The 27,446-nt window shown below is 62.0% G+C and overlaps 5 protein-coding genes across 5 annotated transcripts in view; 3 read left to right on the forward strand and 2 right to left on the reverse strand.

Moving 5' to 3' along the window:
* Nucleotides 1-7,568: 7,568 nt before the first annotated feature.
* On the forward strand, nucleotides 7,569-8,802 carry F751_3925 (hypothetical protein; the record flags this gene model as incomplete). The annotated part of the gene is made up of 3 exons (XM_011399835.1): nucleotides 7,569-7,704; nucleotides 7,894-8,208; nucleotides 8,783-8,802. 3 exons carry the CDS (start codon nucleotides 7,569-7,571, stop codon nucleotides 8,800-8,802), a joined length of 471 nt encoding a protein of 156 aa, XP_011398137.1.
* A 397-nt stretch (nucleotides 8,803-9,199) lies between these two features.
* Nucleotides 9,200-11,551, reverse strand: F751_3926 (putative inorganic phosphate transporter 1-12; the record flags this gene model as incomplete). Its single annotated transcript, XM_011399836.1, has 5 exons — nucleotides 9,200-9,364; nucleotides 9,587-10,846; nucleotides 11,032-11,103; nucleotides 11,201-11,264; nucleotides 11,397-11,551. The coding sequence occupies 5 exons, from the start codon at nucleotides 11,549-11,551 to the stop codon at nucleotides 9,200-9,202; spliced, it is 1,716 nt and encodes a 571-aa protein (XP_011398138.1).
* Nucleotides 11,552-12,271: 720 nt separating this feature from the next.
* Nucleotides 12,272-16,270, reverse strand: F751_3927 (hypothetical protein; the record flags this gene model as incomplete). Its single annotated transcript, XM_011399837.1, has 8 exons — nucleotides 12,272-12,330; nucleotides 12,527-12,635; nucleotides 12,984-13,025; nucleotides 13,383-13,531; nucleotides 14,334-14,463; nucleotides 14,712-15,104; nucleotides 15,770-15,880; nucleotides 16,037-16,270. The coding sequence occupies 8 exons, from the start codon at nucleotides 16,268-16,270 to the stop codon at nucleotides 12,272-12,274; spliced, it is 1,227 nt and encodes a 408-aa protein (XP_011398139.1).
* Nucleotides 16,271-17,256: 986 nt separating this feature from the next.
* Nucleotides 17,257-20,917, forward strand: F751_3928 (Protease 2; the record flags this gene model as incomplete). The annotated part of the gene is made up of 8 exons (XM_011399838.1): nucleotides 17,257-17,321; nucleotides 17,484-17,871; nucleotides 18,007-18,123; nucleotides 18,359-18,471; nucleotides 18,629-18,728; nucleotides 18,927-19,444; nucleotides 19,600-19,791; nucleotides 20,050-20,917. 8 exons carry the CDS (start codon nucleotides 17,257-17,259, stop codon nucleotides 20,915-20,917), a joined length of 2,361 nt encoding a protein of 786 aa, XP_011398140.1.
* A 151-nt stretch (nucleotides 20,918-21,068) lies between these two features.
* F751_3929 (putative LIM domain-containing serine/threonine-protein kinase) overlaps nucleotides 21,069-27,446 on the forward strand; it is a gene marked incomplete at both ends in the record, with an annotated part of 7,791 nt that continues 1,413 nt past the window's right edge. The window contains 10 exons of the mRNA XM_011399839.1: nucleotides 21,069-21,101; nucleotides 21,507-22,280; nucleotides 22,416-22,595; nucleotides 22,698-22,898; nucleotides 22,953-23,354; nucleotides 23,667-23,840; nucleotides 24,136-24,540; nucleotides 24,879-24,985; nucleotides 25,765-25,853; nucleotides 26,133-26,458. Coding sequence (XP_011398141.1) covers nucleotides 21,069-21,101; nucleotides 21,507-22,280; nucleotides 22,416-22,595; nucleotides 22,698-22,898; nucleotides 22,953-23,354; nucleotides 23,667-23,840; nucleotides 24,136-24,540; nucleotides 24,879-24,985; nucleotides 25,765-25,853; nucleotides 26,133-26,458 — 2,691 coding nt within the window. The remainder of the gene's footprint in view (nucleotides 21,102-21,506; nucleotides 22,281-22,415; nucleotides 22,596-22,697; nucleotides 22,899-22,952; nucleotides 23,355-23,666; nucleotides 23,841-24,135; nucleotides 24,541-24,878; nucleotides 24,986-25,764; nucleotides 25,854-26,132; nucleotides 26,459-27,446) is intronic.

Genomic DNA, 27,446 nt, shown 5'->3' on the forward strand with positions numbered 1-27,446 from the left:
TGTCACGTGCACACGTGCAGATCCGGTCCCCGGAGTCCCTAATCGGCCAACCCGGGGCAATACGAATCGCACAGTCAGGTGCCACTCGTGCCGAACCCATGCTTAAATAAGATATAAAATCCGAAAAATTGCTCGATGAGGATCCGAGAGGACCCCGTTCGGCGGGGTCCATTTTCGCCCCTTCGGGAGACCCCGTCGTGGCCAGTAGGGATGCGAACGCATCGCAAGAGGCAAATTCTAACTTTTGAATATTGTATGAAGGCAATAGTATCGAGTACAGAGCGATAGAACGCCGTCGCCAAACATCGGTCGTGCCCGATGGGCCCCTGGTGGCCCAGGGGCCTCCTTACGAGGGGCCAGATACCCCCCTCCTCATACATCGCCTGCCTCGTTGCTAAGCTAGTCGCTTACAAATATGGGATCCACACCAGGTGCAAGGTCATATTGGCCGTCATTTGCTTGCTGAAGCAGGCCGCCGCCTTTTGCCACCCCCTCTCTCAAGGTGGGAGCGGATGTGGCGTGCTTTGCACTTGACGTGCCGCTCGTAGGGAATGGTATCAGCCGACCAAGCGGGCAACACTTGCAGATCAGCTTCCATGAGGTGCTTGTAGAGTGCTTCATGCTCCGCACGCACTTCCTTCTCCGCAGTCAGGTTGATCCTGGTCCTTAGCCTCAGATCGCACAGTCAGGTGCCACTCGTGCCGAACCCATGCTTAAATAAGATATAAAGATCCGAAAAATTGCTTGATGAGGATCCGAGAGGACCCCGTTCGGCGGGGTCCATTTTCGCCCCTTCGGGAGACCCCGTCGTGGCCAGTAGGGATGCGAACGCATCGCAAGAGGCAAATTCTAACTTTTGAATATTGTATGAAGGCAATAGTATCGAGTACAGAGCGATAGAACGCCGTCGCCAAACATCGGTCGTGTCCCAATGGGCCGCTGGTGGCGCAGGGGCCTCCCCCATCCTTAGCCCTTAAAGGGGCCAGATACCCCCCCTTCTCATACACTGCCCGTCTGGATGCCTTTCTAGTCGTTGACATACATGGGATCCACACCAGGTGCAAGGTCATCTTGGTCCTCATTTGCTTGCTGAAGCAGTCCACTGCCTCTTGCCACCCCCTCTCTCAAGGTTGGAGCGGATGTGGCGTGCTTTGCACTTGACGTGCCGCTCGTAGGGAATGGTATCAGCCGACCAAGCGGGCAACACTTGCAGATCAGCTTCCATGAGGTGCTTGTAGGGTGCTTCATGGTCCGCACGCACTCCCTTCTCCGCAGTCAGGTTGATCCTGGTCCTTAGCCTCTGGAGTGCTTCCTTGAGCCCTGGATCGCTCTCGGGTGAAGGTGCCGGGTTGTCCGGGATGCTCAGCAGTGGTGGAGCACCGTTGCTACTGTCCACAGGGTGTGGGGCGGTGGCACTGTCCGTTCTTTCAGTGCGAGGCTTCGCAGTTATCGAGGCCAGGTCGGGAGTGATGTCAAGTGGCTGCTCTGATTGCAGCGTCATGTTGCCCATCCTGCATAGCAGGCTTCCCAGGTTCACTTCTCCGGTCTTCATCCACTCTGCCCCAGCTCCCTCAGCAGATTCACATGTGTATCGCGTCCATATCCGGCTTGGCCTTGCTCGCCCACTGCCGGTACCCGTATTACCACAGTCATGAGACCGGATAGGAGGTCTTTGCACCGGGGATTGCCATCCCTGGCTAGGTGCATCTTATATGCGAACCCTATGCTGGGTTGCAACACCTTGCTCTCGCCTTTCCAATAGGCTGGGATACGACTGACCCGGGTAAGACCACAGAACATCTCTGAGAAAACATTCAGGGCAGAGAGCCTCGTACGCTACCTCGGCCTACCCGCGCCTCCTTCACAACACGCCATTTGCGACTCGGGTGACTCGACGCTCAAGCTGCAAAAGTTGCTTCTGGGGGCTGTATGAAGTATACCATATTGCAATCTGTAAGTCATGCGAAGTCCATCATGTGCCACTGCCTCTTGCCACCCCCTCTCTCAAGGTTGGAGCGGATGTGGCGTGCTTTGCACTTGACGTGCCGCTCGTAGGGAATGGTATCAGCCGACCAAGCGGGCAACACTTGCAGATCAGCTTCCATGAGGTGCTTGTAGGGTGCTTCATGGTCCGCACGCACTCCCTTCTCCGCAGTCAGGTTGATCCTGGTCCTTAGCCTCTGGAGTGCTTCCTTGAGCCCTGGATCGCTCTCGGGTGAAGGTGCCGGGTTGTCCGGGATGCTCAGCAGTGGTGGAGCACCGTTGCTACTGTCCACAGGGTGTGGGGCGGTGGCACTGTCCGTTCTTTCAGTGCGAGGCTTCGCAGTTATCGAGGCCAGGTCGGGAGTGATGTCAAGTGGCTGCTCTGATTGCAGCGTCATGTTGCCCATCCTGCATAGCAGGCTTCCCAGGTTCACTTCTCCGGTCTTCATCCACTCTGCCCCAGCTCCCTCAGCAGATTCACATGTGTATCGCGTCCATATCCGGCTTGGCCTTGCTCGCCCACTGCCGGTACCCGTATTACCACAGTCATGAGACCGGATAGGAGGTCTTTGCACCGGGGATTGCCATCCCTGGCTAGGTGCATCTTATATGCGAACCCTATGCTGGGTTGCAACACCTTGCTCTCGCCTTTCCAATAGGCTGGGATACGACTGACCCGGGTAAGACCACAGAACATCTCTGAGAAAACATTCAGGACAGAGAGCCTCGTACGCTACCTCGGCCTACCCGCGCCTCGTTCACAACACGCCATTTGCGACTCGGGTGACTCGACGCTCAAGCTGCAAAAGTTGCTTCTGGGGGCTGTATGAAGTATACCATATTGCAATCTGTAAGTCATGCGAAGTCCATCATGTGCATGATCGTCTCGAAGTGATAGCAGGTATACCCTAGGCGCTTCCTCCTCAAGCTCATCAATGGGCCAGTTACGGTGCCCACACGACGATGGAGTTGGATCATGACGCGGACTGGGATCCACTAACCTAGCTAGCTCTTCCGCTGCTTCGATCGGACCGGGCCCCTCTCCGTCGAAGTACAGATTCTCGGCGGGTATCGCTTTCTCTCGACATCAGCACGCATGACTCTCGATGCCATGCGAAAATGGGGATAGTGGTGTCCATACTCTTTGCACATCTTTCAGTCCGAGAATCGCTGTGATTTGGGTCATGCGACCGAGCTCACATGGGTTGATACCCGCAGTATGGGAGAAGTTGCAGGAAGCCGGCAATCATGAACGCGATCTTTATCCCTTCCAAACATGACATTGCAGCCTCGAAGGGCCAGTTTAATTTGGAAGACTGTAGAAGCTGAAGTTGTGTTCTGCAACAAAAATCTCAAAGAGTGCAACCTGAACTTCGCTAGGGGTCCGAGTGCCCGAGCATATGATGAAGCCATGGATGACTCTCATCGTCTGTGCTCTTATCACCTTCATGCTGGTAACTGTACGTCTCTTGTGAGGGACATGTTCACTGCGGCATTGTTTTGGGGGTCTGATGAGATAAACGAGGATGGAGCTGCGCGTCAGACTGACTCGATTCCCTCCTGCCGTCCGTCAGGCTGCAGCGGGCATGATGCGCGACAGCGCGATCAACCTGGAAGTTGCCAAGGTGTGAAATGTGAAGAGACATAAATATAAAATCTTCTCTGCATATCTCTCAATGCAAGTGTTCTGTCGATGTCGAGATCGTCTATATGCCTACCAAGTCAACCCCACTCGAGCTTGAACACAGCTTGACTTCCCGAATCGGGATGGACATCGCCAGCTCCAACAGGCATCATGCCCTGCACCCAACCTTCCTTCCTTCATTTACAATGGATATGTCGAGTCTTATTTTGTCCCTCCTGATCCCTCCTACTGGAAGAGCTTCCCATCCTACATCAACGTTGCCCTCCTCTTCTTCTTCACACCAGATAGCCAGTACACTGCTGGACAAACAGATCTTGCGAACACAGGCTTACTCTTCGAGGGCACCTCGGCGGCACAGCTCACGGCCGGCATACAAGCGCTGCAGAGCAAGGGCACCAAGGTTATGCTTTCCATCGGAGGGGCATCCAATGCTGACCGACCGGTGGAGTGGGAATCATGGAATGTCAAGGCTGCAACCGACTTTGTCCAAGATTTCGGACTGGATGGGATCGACATCGATTTTGAGCCGCGCGAGCCAGGTGAGAGGGGCTCTTACATCACATGTCATGCCCTCCATTTCCACTCTGGGCTTGAGGATCCCTTTTCAGCTGCAAACCCCTCGGTGTCTCCCCCTTTGGCTACAAAGCTCGTAGCCATCATCGCTCACGACGCGCTGCAAGCAGGAAGAAGGTCCCACTAGCTCCTTACTACCATCACTGCCACACGTAGGCTGCAAGGTATCTCAAGACACGGGAAACATGGCGTGTAACACTGATGAGAAATTCGAGAACATCATCTCTGGGTACCGTGCTGGGCTGGATACCCTAGGTTCTGGCAAGCTGCTCTCTGCAGCTCTGTGGAGCTCTGGCGCCTGGGGCCAGGCCCCTTGGACAGGACTGGGGATCGGATCGCCACAGACAGGGCTATCCATTAACATGCTGAAGGCTACCGGATGTGCTCTGGACTTCATTCACGTTATGAGCTATGACGCTGGTCCAAATTTTCCGTATCGGGATGCATACCAGGCATACAGATCCTTCTACCCAGGTGAGGGCCCGGGTAAGGGTTGCCCTTGCATGCTGACATTCCCCCCAGCCTCACATAGTACTGCTGATGTGTCAGGACACTAGCTTTGCTAGGTTGATTTGCCCACTCGTCAGATTGATCTTCGTGGTTACTGGATGTGCTGCATGCAGCGTATTCCGGGCAGATTCCAGAGGACATTTTAGCCCTAGAGTTCCCAGCCGCTATCATTCTCCTCATACAGGTCGCATTCTTCTCGGCATGGAAGTTGCACCTGAAGCATTCGGGGGAAATGTTCTGACCATTGATACTGTCTATGACCTGGGCAACACTGTCAAGGAGCTGGGCGGAGCTGGGCTCTTCCTATTTTCTTTCACAAAGCGGTCTGAGGGAGGAGCAACTGCCACTGAGATCTCCCAAGCCGTGTGCAACCAATTTCGACTGGGTGACTGTACAGGAACGATCCCACCGTCCAAAGTTCAGTGAAGCCTTTGGGTCTATCCCCTTGCAATGGCCTAAAGCTGCCATGCACCTGTCTCCTCCTCTTCACTCTGTGAAAATCTCCCTCGATGTGTCCCCAATCTAACGGACTTTCACACTATGAATGTTCTGGCATGTCTGAAATTTTACACCCACCTGAACTTACCTAATGGTGGGCTTCCATCTCCCTCTAAGATCCTGAGCACTCCTAGTGTGCACACATCCACGTCAAACTCCTCGGCAATCACTGAGCAAGCCCACCAGGCTGAGTTCCTACTCTGACCCGCTGCACCTGCGCTGTGCCTTTACGTCCATGCTTGCTATGTAAAGATGATTGATTTGGGACAGGGTAGCAAGCGCATCCTTGCGTGAGTGTGCGCTCGAGATTTGGCATTAAAAGTACATGACGACAGTGAGGAGTGTATTTACCATGCGAGAAACCCTGCTCACCCCAGGGAGGTCGAATGTTGAAGCCTTCAAACCAAGATGCTTCCCAGGTCAGTCAGGAAGCTATGGAAGCATGTTGTCATCAGGTGGGCTCATTGTATGGCTGGTGATCGCCCGCGTCCTGCGCCTTGACCGCCTCCTCGAGGGGTCCTCCTGCATAGTCAGGTGGGTGGCGATACATCGGCCCGTTTCTAAACGCAGGTGCACTGGCTGGTATGGCAGGCCAGGTGTCCTGACCCAATTTGTCCTGCATGGTTAGGGAGGAGGAACAAAGGGCAGGCAGGTCCTAGCCCCGTGAGTCACTCTGCATGCTGATCTAGCGCCATGTCACGTGCATGCTGAGATGCGATGCTCATGTCCGGATCGACCACCACCATGAATCTCGCTATCGGGCTCTTTGGATGCCTGATACCATTCAATTTTAGTTACATATATGCGACAGATTATTGAACTTAAGTGGTACAGTTTGCAGCTTGAAATGAACATGGAAATCTGCATAGAAGCCGGCGTAGGTGCATGCTGTATCATGTGTATCCACGCCCCTGCCAGTCCTTGGCATCGTTAGCATTCGCTTTTCATCTTTGTTAGCATCAACTTCCATGGTTGTACATTATAAGCCAGAAAATGCAAGGTCGAGGCTGTAGAGCACATGATACGGCAACACCTTGTTTTTTTCCAGAATCAGCGCGTCGGTCTTTATCGCTCGGGCGGCTGTTCATCCCAATTATGAGAAGTGTCTTGGGAGGCTCTACAATATTATTAAAAAACGATTCGCACGATTGCGTCGAGGGTCATCTCATACAAACTCATCCCGCCCTCTGATCTCGGATAAATCATCACGCGGCGCAAGGTGGCGCTTTCTCCCCATGCGCACTCAACGGCGACTCGCAGCGCGCAAACGATGAAGAATAAAATGACGCCAAGGAGGGGATTCTACAGATGAAGTGAACTGGTCCGCCACTGTAATCGGATCGGCCGCAGCGTTTTGAAGTACAGCTTCCCGAGCGATGTCGCTCTCTCTTATCGAGAGCGCACATGACTCTACATGCCATGCGAAGTGAGGAGAATGCTATGCATGCAGATCACATTAGCTGAAGTCCCAATTATTGCTCTGTTTGGTGTATCGCGACGGAGCTGACGAGGATACTCTCAAGTATGGGAGGAGTTGCAGGAAGCCGGGCCAGGGCATGAACGATTTCGTTATCCTTCCTTAGCATCACATTACAGCCTCAAAGAGCGAGTTTCACCTTGGAAGCTTTCAGAAGCTGAAAGTTGCTTGATAAAACATTGTCCTCTTGCAGTGCGACCTGAACTCGCCAGGGGTCAGCCGCCTGTTCTTTCCATGAGGCCCTTGTTCACATCCATGGTCTCTGCTCTCTTCACCCTCATGCTGGCTGCGGTACGCCTCTCAAAATATCATCTGGAAGGGACTTTGCCTTTGGGGCTTGACGTGACTGAAGTCAACATAGCTCAGCGTCAGACAACACCCCCCACCCCTTTCCTCCTTTCGTGTTGCAGTCTGCGGTCGGCATGACGGTCGACGGCCACGTAAGCTAGGGCGGAGTCGAGTTGTGAAACGCGAAGAGACAAATAAATACTCTATCCAGTGCAGATGTCGCTATACAAGTGTTCTGTCCATCTGATGATCTCTCACATGTCTCACGTTGACCTCTCGAGCATGGACACAGGTTGAACTTCCGATTCGCTACGAGTCTCGCAGCCTCCAGCAAGCTATATGCCCCCCTCCAACATTCCCTACCTTCATCTACAATGGATATCTGGAGTCGTACTATGTTCCCCCTAATCCCTCCTACTGGGAGAGCTTCCCACCCTTCATTAATGTTGTCTACCTGGCTTTCTTCAAGCCCGACAGCACATACACTCCTGAATCGATGAGTTTGGAGGGCACAGGCCTCAACTTTGAAGGGACATCAGCAGGAGAGAGTTCGGGGCCCGCGTACAGGCACTGCGGAGTAGGGGGACCAAGGTCATGATCTCCGTTGGGGGCGCGTCTACACCTGACAACACAGTCAGCTGGAACTCTTTCAATGCTGCTGCGGCGGCCGCCTTTGTCCAGGACTTCGGACTGGATGGGATTGACATTGATTTCCAGCCGGACAAGCCAGGTGAGAGGGGCCCAAGACTCTGGATCGTGATCGCTCTGTCTTCTTGGCACCTAAGAGCCCAAAACGGTGGCAGCTGTCTCGTTCATCAAGCTTGGATGGCAAGACTTGAGAACAGGTGCCCCGCTTGGAGAGGTGCTAGGAGCGGTCAATGTCTGAACACGTCCTGCTCCCAACCACCCCTCCATGCAGCTTGTGGAGTATCCCCCACGACTGGCCTCATGACCTGTGCCGTTGACGAGCAGTTCCAGAATATTGTCCTTCAGTACCGTTCTAGCCTGGCCGCCACGGGATGCAAACTGCTGTCTGCAGCCCTGAGGAGCTCTGGCGCCTGGGGCCAAGCCCCCTATGAGAACCTGGGGGTTGGATCGCCACAGACAGGCCTGTCCATAAACATGCTGAAGGCGGTCGGAAGTAACCTTGACTTCATCAACGTACTGAGCTACAACGGAGGTCCAGATTTCAATTACACTGCAGCCTACCAGGCTTACAAGTCCTTCTTTCCTGGTGAGTGCTCATGGGTGTCCCTCATGACAGACTGCCACCGAGATCCTCTTCCAAATGTCTTCGTGTGTCATGAGAAAGGCAGTGCGAGGGCGTGGGTACCATAGCATTGCTAGTATGGCATCATTCTTCTTGACAATGCAGGGTAGTGAGCCTTTCTAATCACAAATGCATGCCATCCTCCAGGAACCATTGATATGTCAGCCACTCCTCCCACAGGGATTGTGTTGCTTGGCATGCAAGTTGCACCCGAGTACGATGGCACTGCGCTTCAAATCAGCGGCGTCAATGCGCTCAGCAGCACTGTTAGGGGACTCGGCGGGGCTGGGTTGTTCCTCTTCTCCTTTTCCAAGGGCGCTGTGGGAGGAGCATCTGCCACTGACATTTCCCAAGCCGTGTGCAGGAATTTCCAACTGGGTGACTGCACAGCCTCAATACCCAGATCCACTGTTCAGTAAGTCTCCTGGATCAATTCTCAGAGATTGGTTGCCATGCCACACCCGACCCCATGTTCTATCCCACCCCATCCCTCATCCGATCTGTCCCCCGCTACTATCGATCTCTCCTTCCGAATCAGATGGCCTGCATGACGCTTGACCACCAGCTTTTCCCACATTTGTGTGGGCTTTCGGCTTTCCCTGAGATTTTGAGCATTCTCAGTGTGCTGAAATTCAGGCTGTACTGTCTAGTTCGTAATGTGCGCTTCTAAGTAGCTCAGCCCTCGTTTTGGCACACCCCGCTGTCTATGCGCCTGCACACCCATGCGTGCCATGTAATGTTGATTACTACAAAGCAGGGTGGCGAGCCTGGTCTAATCTTGAGCAAAGATCAAGATCTGTGTGACCCAGAATGGTCGAGACAAGTACTTGAATCCACAGTTCAAAGGGGTACCATGCTTTCCCCAGGATTATTAGGTAACCGAGGTGCTTGAGGCAGGATGATGCCGGGCTCATTTCAAAAGTGGTGTCGAGGAAAATATCATTGAAAACTTGACCTAGGCCATGCCTGGTGGTCCGCCCGCTGCCTTCTCGCCGCCTGGCGCCTGGACCATCTCCATCAAGGGAGACACATACCTCGCCTGGTGGCGATACACCGTCCTTTCCAGCAGGGACAGGTGCTTGGCTGCTATGGCGGGACCTGTGTACTCATCCGCCTTGCCCTGCAGCACAACCCCGTGGGATGAGATCGGGTGATTCAGCCAGTCCTATCCTTGTGCATCAACTAAAGCAATATGCAGGGAGACTTCTTGAATCGATCAGGCATGCACAGAAACACTCACATGTGGGAGTCCCACACTCACTGACCGACCAGACATCTCAACCCTCATCAGTCCATCCCCACTCCTTCCCACCCTTCCCCTTCTGCCTATTGGAAGACCCACATCGACGATGGCGAGCCAGCGCTTGTCCCCCTCCTTCAGGTCCAGCCCCGTCAAGTTTGGAACCAGGAGGAAGGTGAGGAGGACGCCTGCGGCGCTGCACACGCCTGAGATCCAGAACTTGGAGCGGTCGTCCACCAGGCTGAACACCACACCTGCGAGGAGGGCGCCCACCTTGCCCACCGCGGCAGCGATGCCGTGGCACATGGACCGCGCCTCGGTGGGGATGGTCTCAGCAGGGAGGAGCCAGGTGGTGGCGTTGGGGCCAAACTGGCCCCAGAAGGAGGAGAAGTAGTAGAGGAACTGGAAGACGGGGAGGTTGGCGGGCTCCAGCAGCTTGTGGTAGGCGCCCGCGCAGGCCAGAAAGAGGACGCACATCCACCAGAAGCCCATGGCCTGCATGCGCTTGCGCCCCATCCACGTCTTGTCGATGGTGAAGGCGGCGCAGTAGAGGCCGACCAGGGCCACGCCGCTGTTCAGCAGGGTCCACTCCAGCACCGCCAGGAGCCCCGCCCCCGGGTGGATCACCTCGATGAAGGTGGACTGGAAGAGCTTGTTGCCGTAGTAGGCAAAGTCCCAGACGAACCAGGAGAGGCTGGTCCCCACCAGGCGGTGCCAGTAGTGGCGCAGGAGGAGCCGCGTCTTGCGCGGCGTCCATTGCGCATCGCGCCCCATCAGCTTCAGCGACTCGCGCTTCTGGCGCCAGACGGTGGACTCCCGCAGCCTGAAGACACGGTAGTAGAAGATGAAGAGGAGGGGGGGCAGGCCCAGCGCATAGGACAGGCGCCAGGTCACCTCCAGCGCGTAGGGGCTGTAGGGCGGGGCGTACTGGCCGAATCCGGCCATGCAGGCCAGGATGATCATGGTGTTGAACAGGTTGCCCCAGCCCTGCATGGAAAAGACCAGGACCACCGTCTCCCCGCGCTTGTTCTGCAGGTGCTTGGTCTGCTCCGCGCGCTCGTTGGCCGAGGCGGAGGCTACGGGAAATTCACCGCCCAGGCCGACGCCAAACAGGGCCTGGACCACGGTGAACATGATGAACAGGTTGCCGGAGTTGGAGCCCGAGGAGGCGGTTATCAGGATGCCAAACAGGAGCATGATGGAGGCGGTGAGGATGGATCCTGCACGCCGGCCCAGGCGATCGGCCAGGAAACCGATGATCAGCTGGCCGGCGATGATGCCGGAGATCTGGGAGTAGTTGATGGAGTCTGACAGGTTGGGGCTGCATGTCTGGAAGGTGACCCAGCACTCGGGGTACAGAGCCTGTGTGGTTGAGTGGGAGGGCCCAGGGGTGGAGGGTGAGGGCTGAGGAGTGTGGTTGCTCAGTCACAGCGGCATTGCAGCCCCAATCCCATCCGGGTCAGACTGTCTTGTAGACAGGAGTAATGCATGGGCCATTCAGACTGCACTGGCCACCCAACACCTGTCATGCATCCAGTCCCACCGACCTTGAAGATGGGCTTCAGGTTCCCAATGGCAAACACAAAATAGGCTTCGGAATACATGCCCAATCCGGGAACCTGGAGGGAGATGGTGGTGGGTCAGCAAAACCAGTCAGGGAGTGGCTTGCTTCCTCAGGCAGCTCTCAATGGCACCAAGCCGCCATGAAGCAAGGACCCAATAAGCCATGAGAGGAAAGTCTGGGATACACACCGCGAAGGAGAGCACCCAGCGTAGAAACCTGTGAGTTTTATTGTTCGTTGTAGATGAGTCAGTGCCCCTGTAGCGGCAGCTTCATCAAGTACCAGCTTCCCATCACGATGGCAACGCATTGTAACATGGGCCAAGTGTACTCTCAGAATTCGCCACCCACCTTTTGCAGACGTTGTCGCTGCGCCCTTCTTCGTGTGCTGCATCTTCGGTGGCCTCGGCGAGATCTTGTGACGTGAGCGTCGCGACAGGGACAGGTGCTGCCGTATCGCGGCCGGTGCCCGTACAGGGCACCGGCTCAGGATTGGGGGGCACCATGAGCCTAGGTCTATAGTAGATTTTGTATGGAAATGACACAGATCTGATTTGTGCACAAGCTTTGACATGTCGATGTCCTATTGCACCGTCAGCATTCTCATTTCCGCAAAGCAGGGTAGATTCTCGCAACCTTCCGGGAGAGCGCCACGTTGACGAGTTAGGGTTTGCAGGAGATGGTTCAGCTCTCCAGCTTTGCCCACGTCGAAACCCGCTTTGAACATCGGAATATTTCCACCAGAATATCGCATGGACCACAGTACAATCAGTCTGTACTTGCGATGGAGCCATGATGACACTGCCCCATTCGATGGAGAAGGGTGTAGTACTCTGGGAATGCCCCCATCTTGGTAATCAGGAGGGAGACAACCCTCCCTCTTAGGCATCGCAAGATCGTGGCTTATACACTCAGAGGACTAAAAGAGATTTGTAAGTGCTGTTTCTGCCTCTAGGCATCCCAATCTCATAGGTCATCATGCAGATGTGTATGATCACCAGTCCTAGCTTACAGTGTCTACCGTTTTGAGGAGTTTTTCCCCGAGACAGGGTCACTGTTATGGTGTTGTTGTCCACACATCCATCTCACATCACAAACAGGGTCACTTGTGCCGTCATACCGTACAGGCTCTTGGCTGGGATGCTGCCCACTCAAACTTCCCGATTGCACAGGGTGGTGGCCGCCTCTGCTCTGCCCAGGGCTTCCATTCGGTGTCCTGCAAGCACTCAAACCGCCAACGGACCATTGTACGAGTACAGACCTGGCCCCTTCTTCAGGATGTCCCCTGCAGTGGTGTGGTGACGATTTGCATCGAGTGAGCACCGCAGGTGTTGCCTCCACCAGCTTTCACCAGGCTATTCAGAGGTCGGAAGCAGGGCCCCCCTCGCGAGGAAAAAGCTTCACATCGCATTCGGAGCGCCTGCCCTCCTGACCACTGCCAGACTTCCATACCCAGTAGATGAAACTCCCTCCAAGCTCACCGCCGTCGTTCAGCCTCTCGATGAAGCCATGGAACTCTGGCTCCTGCACCCGAGCCCTGGCTGCAATGCCCTCCAGCTCCGCGATCTGCAGCTCCAGGCACCCCGTCGCCTGCAGCATGCAGCGAGGGTGGGGGCTCGGTTTCGGGTGCATTTGAGCCTCAGCCATACCATGCACGATGCTGGGCCGGCATTGGCTGGGCGTCTCTGCCGGGTGAGAGGGACTCCCTGTCACAATCCAATCCGGCCGCCCTCACAGCCTTCCGCTCGTGAAACAACACGTCTTTGCCCTACTTCCACTCGCCACACAATGCCGGTGCAGCGCCGCCATGAACCTCTGCCGCCGAGCCTGGAAGCTGGGCCTCTTGGTCCCTGGCCTGGGATCATGCTGTGGGCCCGCCGTGCTCCCGGGGTCCTGGGCGCCAGCCCCCGCATCAAAGGCGCCGGGCGCCCCACACACCGTGCCGCAGCACAAGCTGGCAAAGAGCAGGTCCCCGGCCGCCTGGCATGGGGCATAGACGGGAAGTTGGGGCGGAGAGGTAGACCGGCACGACTGCCCCCTGTCCCTGCAGCCCATGGGGGGCTGCATTCGTGGCCCCAGAATTTGGCAAAAGGTGCTGCGCCTCATGAAAAAGCCCTGGGGTTCCGCTGGACACCCTGCCACTGAAGTCCTGGACCTGCCTCTGATCCAATACTAGGGTCTGAAGCCACAGCGATCCCGCCTCGCTGGCTGGAGTTGTGCCTTCAGATCGACCCCCGGGTTCTCCCGCCCGGCATGTGCCCTGAGCCCCAGCCCCGTCACTGCATCAGATCCCTCCTCCCCTCGCAAGCCACTCGCCTCGACGTGGCTGGGAGCGACCCGCCCGGCCAGGCACGCGGCGGCCACCGCGCCGCCCAGCCGCAGGAGCAGGTGCAGGTGGTGCCAGCCCATGGGTGCAAGGTCGGGGGCGCCCCGCACCTCGGCCTGCAGTTGGAGGAAGCAGGCCTTGGCGGCCGCCCCGGACTCGCCTGCGGGGAGCAGGGGCAGGGGGGGGGGTGGCTGGATGGGCGCACATGTCGGTGCGTGCATGTGCAGGCGTCGACCTCGGAGCCTGTGGTGTGGTGGCGCGGGCGCAACAGGCCGGATTCCCCCGGGCAGGGCAGCCTGAGCTGGCATTTGCGAGCCGCCGAGCACGCGCGTGCTTGCCCCCTCCGCCAGCCGAAACCTGCCAAACGATCGAGTCCTCCACCCCACCTCACCCGTCCAGCTCGGCAGTGCCCTGCACCCCGCCAAGTGCCGGGCGAGGGCGGCCGCCGCCCCCGCCGTGAGGCGCGGCGAGCTAGCCTCGGGCACCGCCGGCCCGCCCAGGTGCCACTGCGTGATGGCCTGGCCGGGAGTGGGGCTGGCGCCGACGGCGCTGCTGGCCTGGGACGCGGCGGCGTCGTATCGGCGCTGGGACGCGCCGACGTCGTATTGGCGCTGGGACGTGGCGGTCCCTTGACAACGGAACGTGGCACCCCCCGGGCACCAGGCCGGCGGCGGCGCGGCAGCGCCCCCCGTGCCCCTGCCCTGGCTGCCCTCTTCCTGGCCCAGGCAGGCCCTCAGCGCCAGGGTCGCGGGGTCCTGCGGCCGGTCCAGCAGGGTGAGCACCAGGTCGAAGCGGGCCAGCAGCGCGGCCGGCAGCCTCACATTGTCCTGGCAGGAGCACATGATGAGCATCTTGAACAGCTGGGTGGCATGGAGCTTCACCACCAGAAGAGGCCGGCCGGCTGGACACATTACACCCACCCAGACCCTAGCAGTCGAACCACAAACACCAAGCCCCTGCACCTACCATGAGACTGCGGGAGGCATCGTACTTTCCTCCTGGCGGCGTGGTGGTGGCCAGGATGCACGTGGGCGGGCCCTGAGCAGGGGGTGCGCCGCCCACAGCGCTCCCGCTCACCAGGCCCAGCAGCACCTGCGCCGAGGGAGGTGTGAATGGTGTTTCAGCAAAGCAGAGGACACGGTGGGAGTCAGGTGCGGCACCGCTTCCACACGCTCAGCAGCACCCTGCAACTTGCATCGCAGAGAACGCCCCTAGCCCTTCAACCCAGGATTGCAGAGGGCCTGGGTGTATTGCTGTCAACCAGCTGTAGATGCAGTCACAGCCCTGCACAGATCCCAACTCACTGACCAGCACACCCGAAGCCCCATGCTTCCTCGCACCTGGAGCTGCCTGGCCGGCAGCCGCTCGACGGCCTCCAGACACACAAGTCCCGGCTCGGAGGCCGCAGCGCCGCCCGCCACCGCGCCGATGCCCTTGCCGCCCGGGAAGGCATGCGGCCCCAGGACGGTGTGGGGCCCGCAGTCGAGGTGCTGGGAGGAGCACGCTGCAGCCGATGCTGCTTCGATCAGGGAGCTCACCCCCATGCCAGCGTCTGTCACGATGAGGAGGCTCAGGGGCTTGGAGTGCTGAATCGGGGGGGTGTCGGGGGCTGGTGCGGGGGATGCCAGCAGCGCAGGGGCGCCGGAGACGAGGGCCAGCAGCGTCACCGCCTTGCACAGGACGGCGGGCAGCTGCTGCTTGGGCTCCAGGCTCGAGGCCACTGCGTCCAAACCCTACAGAGGTGCGCATGAAGGATGACAAGACAGATTGGATGTGAAGGCTCTTGTAAGTCTGGACATAAAGCAATGGGCCAGCAATTCCCCCACCTGTCGCAGGTCCAGCCAGATACATTCATATACAACAGCCAGTACCCAACACCCTGAGGTATAGTCCCTACAGCAAAGAACTCAATATGCACCTGCTGATCTAGGATCTTTCCCAACTCTACAAGTCTCTCATCGTCGAGCTGGGGGAGCTCACACCAGGCACTGCCCAGGGTGCGCACATTGAGCGCCGAGAGATAGGGTCTCAGCCTGCTGCTCGCGTCCTCGGCATCTGTGGGTATGCATGCGTGCACGCGCGAATGTTTGCGTGAGAGTGAGGATCATGCAAGCCCCATGATGGTGCTGCGCAGCAACATGTCAAGGGTCGGGAAAGGGGTTTGGAAGGCGTGCCACCTCCAGGCACAGTCCATGAATCCTGGACGAGATTCCCACACCGGGAACAACAAAAGGGCGGATACCAGTACGGGGTGCAAGCATCGTGGTGATATGTAGGTGGTGGTTGAGGCCTCGTGCCAAGCACCTCCCTTTTCTCAATCCAGACCCCAACCTTTGGAGGCCCAACGCCCTACCCACACCACCCGCCCACCTGCTGCCCCTCCATGGCCCGGCCTCACGATGCCCGAAACATGAATGCGCCGACCCAGGCAGCCCACCTCCGCCAGTTCCCCCACCAGGTGCACCTGGATGGCCTGCCCAGGCAGGCCCAGCTCAGCCGTGTCGGACCCCTGCAGAAGGCAAGGGTGCATCGAGGCCGTTTTTTTAACTTCACCGGCACCAGGCAGTCATCCCCTTCCAGTCTGTCATTGCTCAGCCCACATCACCCTCCTCCCCTCTCCATGCCCTTCCAGTCTCCACGCAGCTGGTACATGCTTCCCTCCCACCTCTGGCTTGACCCAGACGGAGCGCCAGAGCACGGCCTGGGCGCTGGATGCCACTGGGTCCATGGAGCGAGCGCGGCACGCTCGGGACGCGCAGTGCTCCGGCCGCTGCCTCACCCCCGTCTCCAGCTGGAGCAGGCGCGTGCGTGAGTTGCACTTTCGGCACCTGAACTCCAGGGAGGTGGCCACGGGGTGGATGGGCGTGGCCGCGACGACCGTCCCCTGCACCGCCACCATACTCCCAATCAAGGAGGGCGTGGGCGGACGGTCCAGCGCTGGAACGGTGCTTGGTAGGGTGGTGGGCCGCAGGCAGAGGGGGCGACGATGGCAGGGGCTGATACCTCTGGTCTATGGTGGATGAGAGGAAGCCGGGGTGGCGTCGAAGAAGGCACGGCCATGAATGACACCATCCTAGACTCGCACACACATGCCCAGTCACGATGGTCAATTTCTGGTCGAAGTGTTGTAAAGGCAAGTGCGACATTGATCCTCAAGGTTCATGCACACATTTCTAGTGGAGGGAGGTGCAGAAATAGATGGTCGAACAGGCAGAGCGCGGGGGAGCACCCGATGCCACGCCCTCGACCGACCTTGGCCGGCTGGGTAACAATACGCGGTCCTGATCCCTTGCGATCGACCCACAGACGGCCGTACCTGATGGATCGCGGCAGCGAGCAGCAACAGGCATTGCTCGGGCCCATCTCGCAGCAGGTCATGGAAATCATGCCCAGGATCCAGTGTGCCGCAGATCCCGGCGAGGTCCACGTCCACAACCAGTTGGTCCTCCCAGTCCCGAGCATGGCCAATGAAGGGATCCCAATGGCTCTCGAGAGCCATGATAGCTTCATGAAAGAGGGCTCTGGGGTCATGGGGGTCATAAGTCTCCGCATCCTGGTCGGTGTAGATGGTCCACCAATCCGGCACGCCAGGGCTCGACACCATGTTCGAGACGGTCATCGAGCACGAGCTACTACCTGGCTGACATGGCATTCAGGATTGATGGTACTTTCAGAACCTTTCATGCATTCAGGACGCTGCATGTGTAGTCCTGTGAGCTTTTAAGGATTCGCGGTTGCACTGGCTGCATGGCACACCGCAGCATGCTCCGCAGGAGAACCACCGGCATCAATTGTCATGATCGGGAGGGAGCATATACTCGATGGCCTGCTGGCAGGGGGTCCACCCGCAGCAATCTCTTCCTGTGGCAGCCTTCGATCGCAGTCATGGCGAGAGGAACAGCGCTGCTGGGAGCATCGGCAGCTCTTGCCGCGGGGTATCTGCTTGCGAGGTGCGCGTGGTGTGCGTGCTCGCCACACCAATGAGGCACATGGAATGCAAATGGATGACAGCCGGCAAGCCTTCGTGTTTGTATTTGTTCTTCAAGTAGCCATTAAGCTGGCTGCATGCCATGTGGTGGATCAGGCCTCCTCCCCTCCCCACCTTCCTCCAGGCGCCTGCACCCCAACTACAGCCTGAACAAGCTGCTGAACGGCAACCTGAGGCTGTTCGGGGGCAGTGATCGGCTCCTCCTCCGCACCCTGGCCTCCTCGTCCGACAGGCGATACCTACTGCAGCACTGGCCCCGTCCAGGGACCAAGGACGCCGCCAAGCGCGACCTGGTGGCGGCGGCTGCGGGTGCGCAAGGCGATGCTCCTGGCAGCCTGGAGCCCCTGCGCCAGGCGGTGCTCACCGCCCCCGTGGCCGAGCGCCGACCCCACCGCCTGGTGGCACACGGCGACGTGAGGGTGGACGACTACTACTGGCTGCGGGACGACGATCGCAGCGACCCCAGAGTCCTGGCGCACCTCCAGGCGAGGCGTGCGCCGCGGGGGACGGGGGTGCGGGCGCGAAGCGTGGGCAGGAGCAGGGGCTCACAGCCCTGCACATCCATGTTGCCGCAATGACAGTGACTGGCTTGATGCCTGCCTCACACGACAGTGCACTCCCCCTCCCACCTTCCTCGTCGTCGCCAGGCGGAGACGGAGTACACCAAGGCGATGCTGGCCGATACGGAGGCGCTGCAGGAGGCGCTGACCGCCGAGATGAGGGGCAGGATCCAGGAGGCGGACGAGGGCGTGCCCACCAGGCCAGTCCGGGCTGGGGGGCTGTTTGTGCGCAATGGATGGCCTGACCGAGGGGAGGCCGCCTGCCCATTTCTCTGCTGCGGCCGCCGGCCTGAGGCGAGGTTTTGTTCCAACCTTGCCCTGGTCGCACCCCATTAGGTACGGGCAGTACCAGTACTACAGCCGGACGCTGGAGGGCCAGCAGTACTCGGTGCACTGCCGGCGGCGGCTGGGGCCGGGCGCGGGCGCCCGGCCGTCGGAGACGGATGCCCTGGACCCCAGCCAGCCGGAGGAGGTCCTGCTGGACGAGAATGCCGAGGCCCGGGCGCACGCTTTCTACATGGTTGGCGGCTTCGAGGTGTCCCCCAACCACGAGTGCGTTGCTGGGCTTAATTTTGGGAGATGGTGGGTTCTTGGCGCATGCGTACGGGTCGTGGCCTGAATGGCAGAGCGCCTGCCCCTTGTGCTGCTTTTCATCCAGATCTCGTCCTTCCCTCCTTCTCACCATCCCCTCTGCATCTGCCCATCCCAGGCTCCTGGCCTACGCCGTGGATACCGTGGGCGGCGAGAAGTTCACGCTGCATGTCAAGGACCTGAAGACGGGGCGGGAGCTGCTCACTGAGCCAGTGCAGGTGAGAGGTTGAGGGGTGTGCTTACGCTTTGGTTTGACCCTGGCCTGCCTGGTCATCGGGAGTGCCTGGAGGTGGTGGTTGTGGCCCTGCTGGTGCCACCTGCGCCCTCGGATGGTGCCTTGCGCACTCATGTCCATGGCCTGTCTGCCCATCGATACCCCTGTGCGCCCCCCCCCCCCTCCCCCCTCTCTTTCAAAGGACACCGCCGGTAACTTTGTGTGGGCCAACGACAACGCCACGCTCTTCTACGTGACCAAGGACGCCCTGGACCGCCCATACAAGGTTTGGCGCCACAGAGTGGGCACCCCCGCCGCCCTCGACGCCTGCGTGTTCCACGAGGCGGACGAGGCATTCTATGTGGGCGTGGGGCGCACGCGCGACGACCGCCACCTCCTCATCTCCGCCGGCTCGGCGGTGACCAGCGACGTGCGCATGCTCCCCGCCGACGACCCCACCGCCGACTGGCGCGCGGTGCTGCCGCGCGCGCACGAGACCGAGTACTCGGTCACCACGCGCGGCGGCGCGCTGTTCGTCACCCTGCGCGACGCCGCGCGGCCCAACTCGGAGGTGCTGGTCGCGCCCCTGGCCGACCCCGCTGCCCTTGCCGTGTTGGTCCCCCACCGCGACGACGTCAAGCTGGAGGGCATCAGCCTGTCGGCGGGGCACCTGGTGTCCTTTGAGCGGCGGGAGGGCCTCCAGCAGGCCGTGGTGTATCGGTGAGGGGGGGCAGGAGAGGGACCGACCGAGTGGCATACATGGCAGCAGCCCCTGCGGTGCCCGTGTATCCAGGACTCTGTGCTGTGGCACCTCCGTCCTCCCTCTCCTGCAAACCCTCCACCTCCCCCCTCCTGCCACATCCCTCTCCCATCAGCCTGCCGGAGGGCCTGGCGCCGCCCACGGCCGAGACCCTGGGGGCAGGCGAGCCCGTGACCCTGGACGAGCCGGCCTACGAGCTTGGGCCAGGGTCCCAGGGCGACTTCGACTCCCCCCTCCTCCGCCTGGTGTACAGCTCGCTCAAGACCCCCGCCACCACCATGGACGTCAACCTGAAGACGGGGGCACGGTGGGTGGGCGACATGTGGTTCTGTCAAGGAGCGGATGCCACCGGCTGCCCGGCCGCCACTGTTCGGCCGAGGTCGTTCGTGCTTCGCACTCCCGGTGCCGACCTGTGCATGCGCCGGCTGCCCTCCCCGTTCCACCTTGCTGCTGAGGTGATACCTCGATGCAGGCACGCCCTTCACTTCACCTCCTGGCTGAAGCCTCACCCCCATCACCCACCCCACCGTCCAATCACATCTCCCCCACCACCCGACTCCCGCAGGGCAATAAAGAAAGTGCAGCCTGTGCTGGGCGGCTTCGACCCCGCCCGCTACACGACCGAACGCCTGTGGGCCGCCGCGCCCGACGGCGTTCGCGTGCCCATCTCCCTGGTCTACCGCGCCGACCTGGCGCGCCGCGACGGCTCCGACCCCTTCCTGCTGGACGGCTACGGCGCGTACGAGGTTTGCAACGACCCCGACTTCCGGTCGACGAGGCTGTCGCTGCTGGATCGCGGTGTGGGCTTCGCCATCGCGCACGTGCGAGGCGGCGGCGAGATGGGGCGGCGCTGGTACGAGGCCGGCAAGTACCTGGCCAAGCGCAACACCTTCGGCGACTTCATCGCCTGCGCGGAGCACCTCGTGTCCGCAGGGTACACCCGCGCCGACCGCCTCTGCATCGAGGGGCGGTCCGCGGGCGGGCTGACCATGGGCGCCGTGCTCAACGCGCGCCCAGACCTCTTCCACGCCGCCATCCTGGGCGTGCCCTTCGTGGACTGCCTGACCACCATGCTGGACGCCTCCATCCCCCTCACCGTCATCGAGCGGGAGGAGTGGGGCGACCCGCGGGAACCGGCCTACTACGACTACATGAAGTCCTACAGCCCAGCGGACAACGTGGCCGCCGCCGACTATCCGCACATCCTGGTCACCGCAGGGCTGCACGATCCCCGCGTCGGCTACTGGGAGCCGGCCAAGTTTGTGGCCGCGCTGCGCGCGGCGCGCACCAACCCACGCAAGCTCCTGCTGTTCAAGTGCGACATGGGGGCGGGGCACTTCAGCCAGTCGGGGCGGTTTGACCGCCTGAGGGAGCGCGCGGTGGAGATCGCGTTTTTGCTGAAGGCCTGCGGCCTCCTGGACGCCCGCATTTGACGCTGGCAAGATGGCTGCTGATGGGGACAGGGTCGCTCGGGTGGGTGGCGGCCGGCAGTGGCAAGCGTGCATGGGACTCGCCAATTGATGCAAAACTCCTGCCCTCGTTGCACTGTCCTGTAAGATTCCTTCCATCCCTGCATTCATTGTCATGCTAGTCGAGCAATTCAAAGGGAGCATGTGGGTAAGCATTCCCACGTGGGCGAACAGATCTCAAACCGGTGATGGAAGCTGGGCGGAGCGTGCCCGCTGTGGGACCGGGCCATGCAGCGCGCGTCGAGGGGGCCCAAGCCCCCTGCGCGCCAATCGCAATCTGCAAGGACAACCAAGGCAGTGCATGCCAGTCAGTGCACGTTCCGCCGGGAGCTCCGGCATGTACGGCCCAGCTTAAGCCCGGCTCGCCGCAAATGGGCTGCGGCCACTCCAAGGTACCAGGTTTGGTGGGGCAGGAGTCTTGCATTGTTTATTCATATCACGCGAGTTTTTTATGTTGCCCGCGCGTGAGCTTTGCGGTGCTCGGCTGTGCTGTGTGCGGCACCCCTGCTTCAGCCCCACAAGAAAACAACCCTCCCCCACCCCCCAACGCCAGGCCGTGGAGGGTTTGGAGCAAGCCTCCCCGCCCCCCCGCCCCCCCACCCCCGTCAAGCCCGAGCATGCCTCGCTCCGGACCATCGACGAGGCCCACAGCCTGCCCGGCTCGGCGGTGCCGGAGGACATCCCACCCCTGGTCCCGCCCTCCCAGCCTAGCCCCCTGCCCTCCATCCCCGTGCTGGCCACCTCCGCCCGCTCCTCCTCCTCCTCCGCCCTTGCCTCCACCGGCTCGCTGCCCACCTCCCACACCACCCACGGCACGGCCAGCACCGGCGCCAACTGGCCAGCCACGACGCTGATGGCCCCCGGCCAGGGGCCCCCCCGCTCCTCCGACGACTGGCAGCGCCTGCAGGCACTGCGCGCGCTGGGCCTGGACTTTTCCGTGCCCGAGCCGCGCTTCGAGGCGGTCACCGGCCTCATCCGCTCCCTCTTCGACGTGGCGGTGGCCTCTGTCTCCCTGGTCGAAGAGACGAAGGTCCACTTCTTCTCCGCCGCCGGCGACTTTGCGTCGTGCGCGGAGCGCGAGGGCTCCTTCTGTGAGTGGGGCATGGAGTCCCCCGGCGTGTTTGTCGTCGAGGACGCGTCCCGCGACCGCCGCTTCCGCGACCACCCCGCCGTCGCTGGCGAGCCCCACATCCGCTTCTACGCCGGCGCCCCCCTCCTCTCCCCCACCTCGGGCCACTGCTACGGCCTGCTCTGCGCCATCGACTACCGCGTGCGCTCCTTCGACCCCTCCCAGTACGCCATGCTGGCCCACTTTGGCGGCATCGTGGTCCGCGAGCTGGAGCGCGACCGGCAGTTTGCCGCGCAGGCCGCCGCGCTGCGCGAGGCCGCGGCGGGGCGCGGGCGCATGCTGCGCGCGCTGGACGTCTACCACACCGGCATCATGCTGCTCAACGTGCGCCAGGGCCACTGGCCGCTGCACTACCTGAACGAGGCCGGGGCGGCTGAGCTGGGCGCCGTGCCCGGCGATGTCGTGAGCACGCACGCGGGCTTCTGGCAGCTCTTCGCCAGCCCGCCGGGTGAGGCCGGCGCGGCGGCTGACGGCGTGGCCGATGCCGCCGCCGGCCGCAAGTTCGAGCTCACCGTCGTCCCCGCCCGCAGCCGGCCGGGCGCCACGCCGCGGCCGCTGCGCGTCGCCTTCCGGCCCGCCTCCTGCGACGACGCGGCGGGCCTTTCCCTGACGCAGGGAACGCCGGTGGTGACCCGCGACGCCTCCACCCCCTCCTCCTCGGGCTCCTCGGCCACCGGCGGCCACGGGTGGGGCGGCGCGAGCCAGCTGGAGGCCGCGGCCAGCGCGGCCTCCATCGCGCTCCTCCCCCTGACCTCCCCCTTCCTCGCCGATCCCTCCGTCTTCCTCTACTTTGGCGTGTTCGAGATCGCGCCAGGCGTCGACGCGGGCGCTACTCCTGGCGGCGGCGGCGACCCCGGCGCCGCGCAGCAGATCGAGGCGGGGTCTCCGGAGTCCGGCGAGGCGGACGCCCCGGCTCCGCTCCTGGCCTCTCAGACCTCCTTCATTGCGCACCGACCCAAGATCATGCAGGAGGTCATCCTGGGGCCGCTGCTGGGCGTGGGCTCGCGCGGCCGCACCTACCGCGGCCTCTGGCACGGCTCCCGCGTCGCCGTGCAGGTGGTGGAGTGGTGGTCCAGGGCGGGCGACGCCGGCGGCGGGGACCGAGGCCGTGCGTCCGTGGATTCCACGGCCTCAGGGCGGAGCGCGGCGGCGCCGGAGGACCCCGTCCTCGCGGCGGCACTCAGCCGGGCCCTGGCACACCCCCACCTGGTGGGGACCTACGTCTACGGCACCACCTCGGAGGAGAAGGAGGAGGAAGTTGGTGGGGCAGAGGTGAGGAAGAGGGGAGCTTCCTCAGGGTTTGGTGTATGGGGAATTTTCTTCCCTGCTATCCTGCGAGGGCAGCCAGGAGCTGGCGGGGTGCGTGCCAGTTGTGCAAGGCGCCCAAGCCGCGCAGTCGTCAGGACTGGGGGTGCTGTGCGTGCGGGACTGCTGTCATGTCTTGCAGCGACAAGTGTAGGGAGGGCAGGCAGTCTATCCTCAAGCACCCCGGAAGCACTTGGTTCCCTCAATCGGGCCATCACCTCGCCTCGCCGCCCGCACTTGAAACATCACACACACTCGCCACCTCCTCTCTCGCATCAGAACGGCGCTGCGCGCCACCCGGACCGCGTCTACCACCAGACCTGGATCGTCAAGTGCTTCTGCAACCGCGGCAACCTGAAGGACGCAATAGAGCGTGGCATGCTGCTCAAGCCGGACGACACTCCGGACCTGCAGGGCATCGTGGCGACCGCCTGCGAGGTGCTTTATCGGGGGGTGGGGGCAATGGGGGTGAACTGGTGCAGCAGGGTCGTGGATGTCGGGTGTGGGGTTTTGCGGCTGAGAACATGAGGGGGTGGGCACTTCTGCACAGGAGGCCCTCCCATGGTGGCGTCGAATTGTCCCGGCCCGAGCAGGAGGGTTTTGAGTGCAGTCCGACAAGTCGATCTTTTCCCTTCCTGAGTTCCCGACCTTGATAGTCAACCTGTGGGAGACGGCACACACAGGTCCGGGCACAGTTCCCCCTCCCTCCGCAGACCCCCTTCCCCCCTCCCACACACAATCACTCCAGATCGCGGGCGCGCTGTCGTACCTGCATGCCTGCGGCGTGCTGCATGGCGACCTCACCGGCACCGCCGTCCTGCTGACCAGCGTGCCTCAGGACCAGCGCCGCTGGGTGGCCAAGCTGTCCGCCTTCGGGCTGGCGGAGCTGGTGGCGAGGGGCCAGGGCCGCACCCGGGCCCTGGCCCGCGCCTCGGTCGCCTCCGTGGCTCACTGGGCACCCGAGGTCCTGGTGGGCGGGGTGCTGTCCGAGGAGGGCGACGTCTACTCCCTGGGCGTGCTGCTGTGGGAGATGTGCGCCGGGCGCAGCGCCTGGGAGGGCCTGACGGCGCCCCAGATCCTGCAGACGGTGGGCAGGGAGGGCCGGACCCCGGCGCTGGCCCTCCTGCCGGAGACCATCCCCCAGGACCTCAAGGTGTGGTGGGGGTGGGGGGCGCGGGAGATTCTGTGGGGGTGTGGGGGTGGGCGGGAGATTTGGTGGGGGTTGTGAGGGAGACCGAGGTTGTACTTTGGGAGGGGGATGCGGTGAAAAGGGGAAAGCAAGCAGTGGTGCTCCTGAGCCGCTGGCATGGGGTGACCCTGGGCGACTCCGCCTCAAGCTGTGGCCGCCCCGCTGCCAGGCGTCTGGCAGGGAGATTGCAACACTCTCACCAGTCTGGGCACCCAAGTGGCGGCGCAGGGGGGCTGATTGCCAACCTCAGCAGGCCCTGAGTGCCAGCACAACCCCACTCCTCGCCCTCTCACTCCGCGCAGGACGTCATGGGGCGGTGCCTATTTTCGCAGCCTGCGGCGCGGCCCAAGGTCGGGGCGGTCCTGAGCACGCTGACGGCGCTGGCGGCCTCCGTGCGACCGAGCTCGGGGTGAGCTCATGGATGGGCGGGTCAGAGGGACCCCCCCTTGTGGAAACGCGCTGGAGGCATGGTCTGGGTACCTTGGGAGCCAGGGCGGTCGAGGTACCGCCCATTCGACACGTATATCTTCAAGTATTTGCTTGGCAGCAGCAGCATTTTCAATGCCACATACTCCATCACGGTGTTTAAGCTCGCCGGCGTGGCCACTGCTTCCCTCGGGGGGGTGGTCTCCGGCAGGCTGGGTCTTCCTCCTTCTCTTCATCCTCCATCCAAGCCTCTCCCATCCCTCACCTTCACTTGCTTGCGCTCGCGTGTCCCTCCATTATTTTTTGGCTTGAATCCGGTCTTCCTGGGATGGCTCACAGTTTAATGCCACCATTCAAATCCTCATTTCGACGCGCATGAAGCGGAGACCAGGCCCATCATGGGCACAGGAGTTCGACGGCAGGGTGGAAAGGTGGAATGATGTCCTTGAGTATCGCAGGGCGCCCTGCAGGGCACCATACCTGGGGACGCACTGACAAGGTCGGCTCCCCCGCCCTCCCTCTCATCCATCTTATTTGTAACCTCCAGCTCAGGAAAGCGCAAGACAGCCAGCACGCGACGGTGAACGCCGCGAGCCCCACCCCTGACGGCAAGTCGAGCACGGACAGCATGGCTGAGCCGGTCGGGGCCCTCCCTCGCACTGCCACTGCAAGTGAGTATCTCATGGTGGATCAGTACACACAGCAGCGTGCCCATGGGTATTGCGAAAGCTGCTTGGTACACCCCCCATCCCCTGCCGCCAGGCTCACCGGCCGGTGCCTGACTCTCCCCACTCGCCCCACAGGCACATGGGCGGACGAGGTGGAGGAGGAGGAGGAGCGCCTGATCCAGGGTATGGCGTGTTTAAAGGGGTGGTCTGAGCAGGATGCTCAGGTTGGAGCGTTGGCAGCCAAGCTGGGTCTCGGGTCTGGGTCCGGTGGGCGGAACCATGCCCATCGCACGCATGCAGCCCACATGTGGGATCAGTCCGCACGCCATGTCGTCTGCTGTGTCTCCGACCCCCGGCACGGGGACGGTCGCCAACGCCACCACCGGCGCTCAGTCTCCCCAACCCCCGATTCCTGCTCCCGCTCTGACTCCGCCCCCTGCGCCCCCTTCCCCCCAACACCAGCCGGCGAGACTCTGGAGGCGCCCACGGTGGGCCCTCCGCACTCTGGCCCGCCCCAGGCGGCGCGCTCGCCACGCGCCCCTGCCGCCGCTGCGAGGCCCACCCCAAGCGGTCCACCCTACAAGATCTATATCAGCAACCTGCCCTGGGAGGTGGATGAGTACGCCATCGAGCGCTTCTTCCAGGGCCTGGAGATCCGGGACATCATCCTGCTGCGTCACCGCGACACGCAAAAGCCCAAGGGCTGCTTCGTGGAGTTTGGGTCGGTGCAGGACCTGACCGAGGCCCTGACCGCCGACGGCGCCGAGCTCATGCGCCGCCCCATCTCCGTCAGCCTGGCAGAGGCGCGGCCCAACGACCGCCGCGGCGGCGGCGGCGGCGGCGGCGGCCGGCACTGGAACGACGGCGGGTACGGCGCACCCCGCGGCGGCGGCGCCGGCTCCGGCGACCGCTATGGCGCGCCGCCCCCGGGCGGCAGGCGCATGGGCGACCGCGACCGCAACAGCCGCTTCCCCCCGCGCGACAATGGCTACTCTGCGGGACCTGGGGAGGACGCGGAGCGCTGGGCACCCCGCCGCGAAGGTGAGCAAGGGGAGGCGCAGCGGGGCATGGGACTTGTGCTGGGGGGGGTGAGCGAGAGTTTGCTGAGGAGATCCCGGGGTACTCTGGGACGGCAACCCCACGGTCTGTTCCCGGTGGAGTCTGGAGCCGCTGCTGGCCACGGCAAGGGTCCCCGTGGCCCCCATCTCGTATCTTCAGTTGCAGCGCATAGACTGCACTCCTGAATGCAAAGCATGCAGCCGAGACACTGCAGTCACGCCCTCCCACACCCGCCTCCCCCCCACCAGTGGAGCCTGTGAGGGATGGCCCCCACCCCCGCCCAGCCCCCGTGGAGCCGCGCCAGGCCACCTCGGCGGAGGCCGCACCCGCGGCCCCGCAGGAGGCCCGCGCCCCGCGCGCCAATCCCTTTGGCGCTGCGCGGCCGGCGGACACCGCCTCCAAGCTGAAGGAGCTGGAGGAGAGGATCGCCGCCAGGGAAGCCGCCGAGAAGGAGGCGGCCGCCAAGGCGGCCGCCGCGCCGCCCACGCACGGCCCGCCGGCAGGCGCCGGCGCTGGCGGGCGGCCCACGGCCATCCTGCAGCGTCGCCCTGGCGCGCCCGCCGCCGACGGCACGGCCGAGCGCGGCAGCGCGCCCCCCTCGCCGGCCGCCGCGGGCGGCGCGCCGGACGGCGACGGCTTCCAGGAGGTCAAGGGGGCCTGGCACCGGCGGGCCGGTAGGCACTCGGCCGGCCGGGGGCCGGGCCACCCGAGGGGCGG

This window comes from Auxenochlorella protothecoides, assembly GCF_000733215.1.
Source record: "Auxenochlorella protothecoides strain 0710 unplaced genomic scaffold scaffold43, whole genome shotgun sequence".
Taxonomy (NCBI): domain Eukaryota; kingdom Viridiplantae; phylum Chlorophyta; class Trebouxiophyceae; order Chlorellales; family Chlorellaceae; genus Auxenochlorella; species Auxenochlorella protothecoides.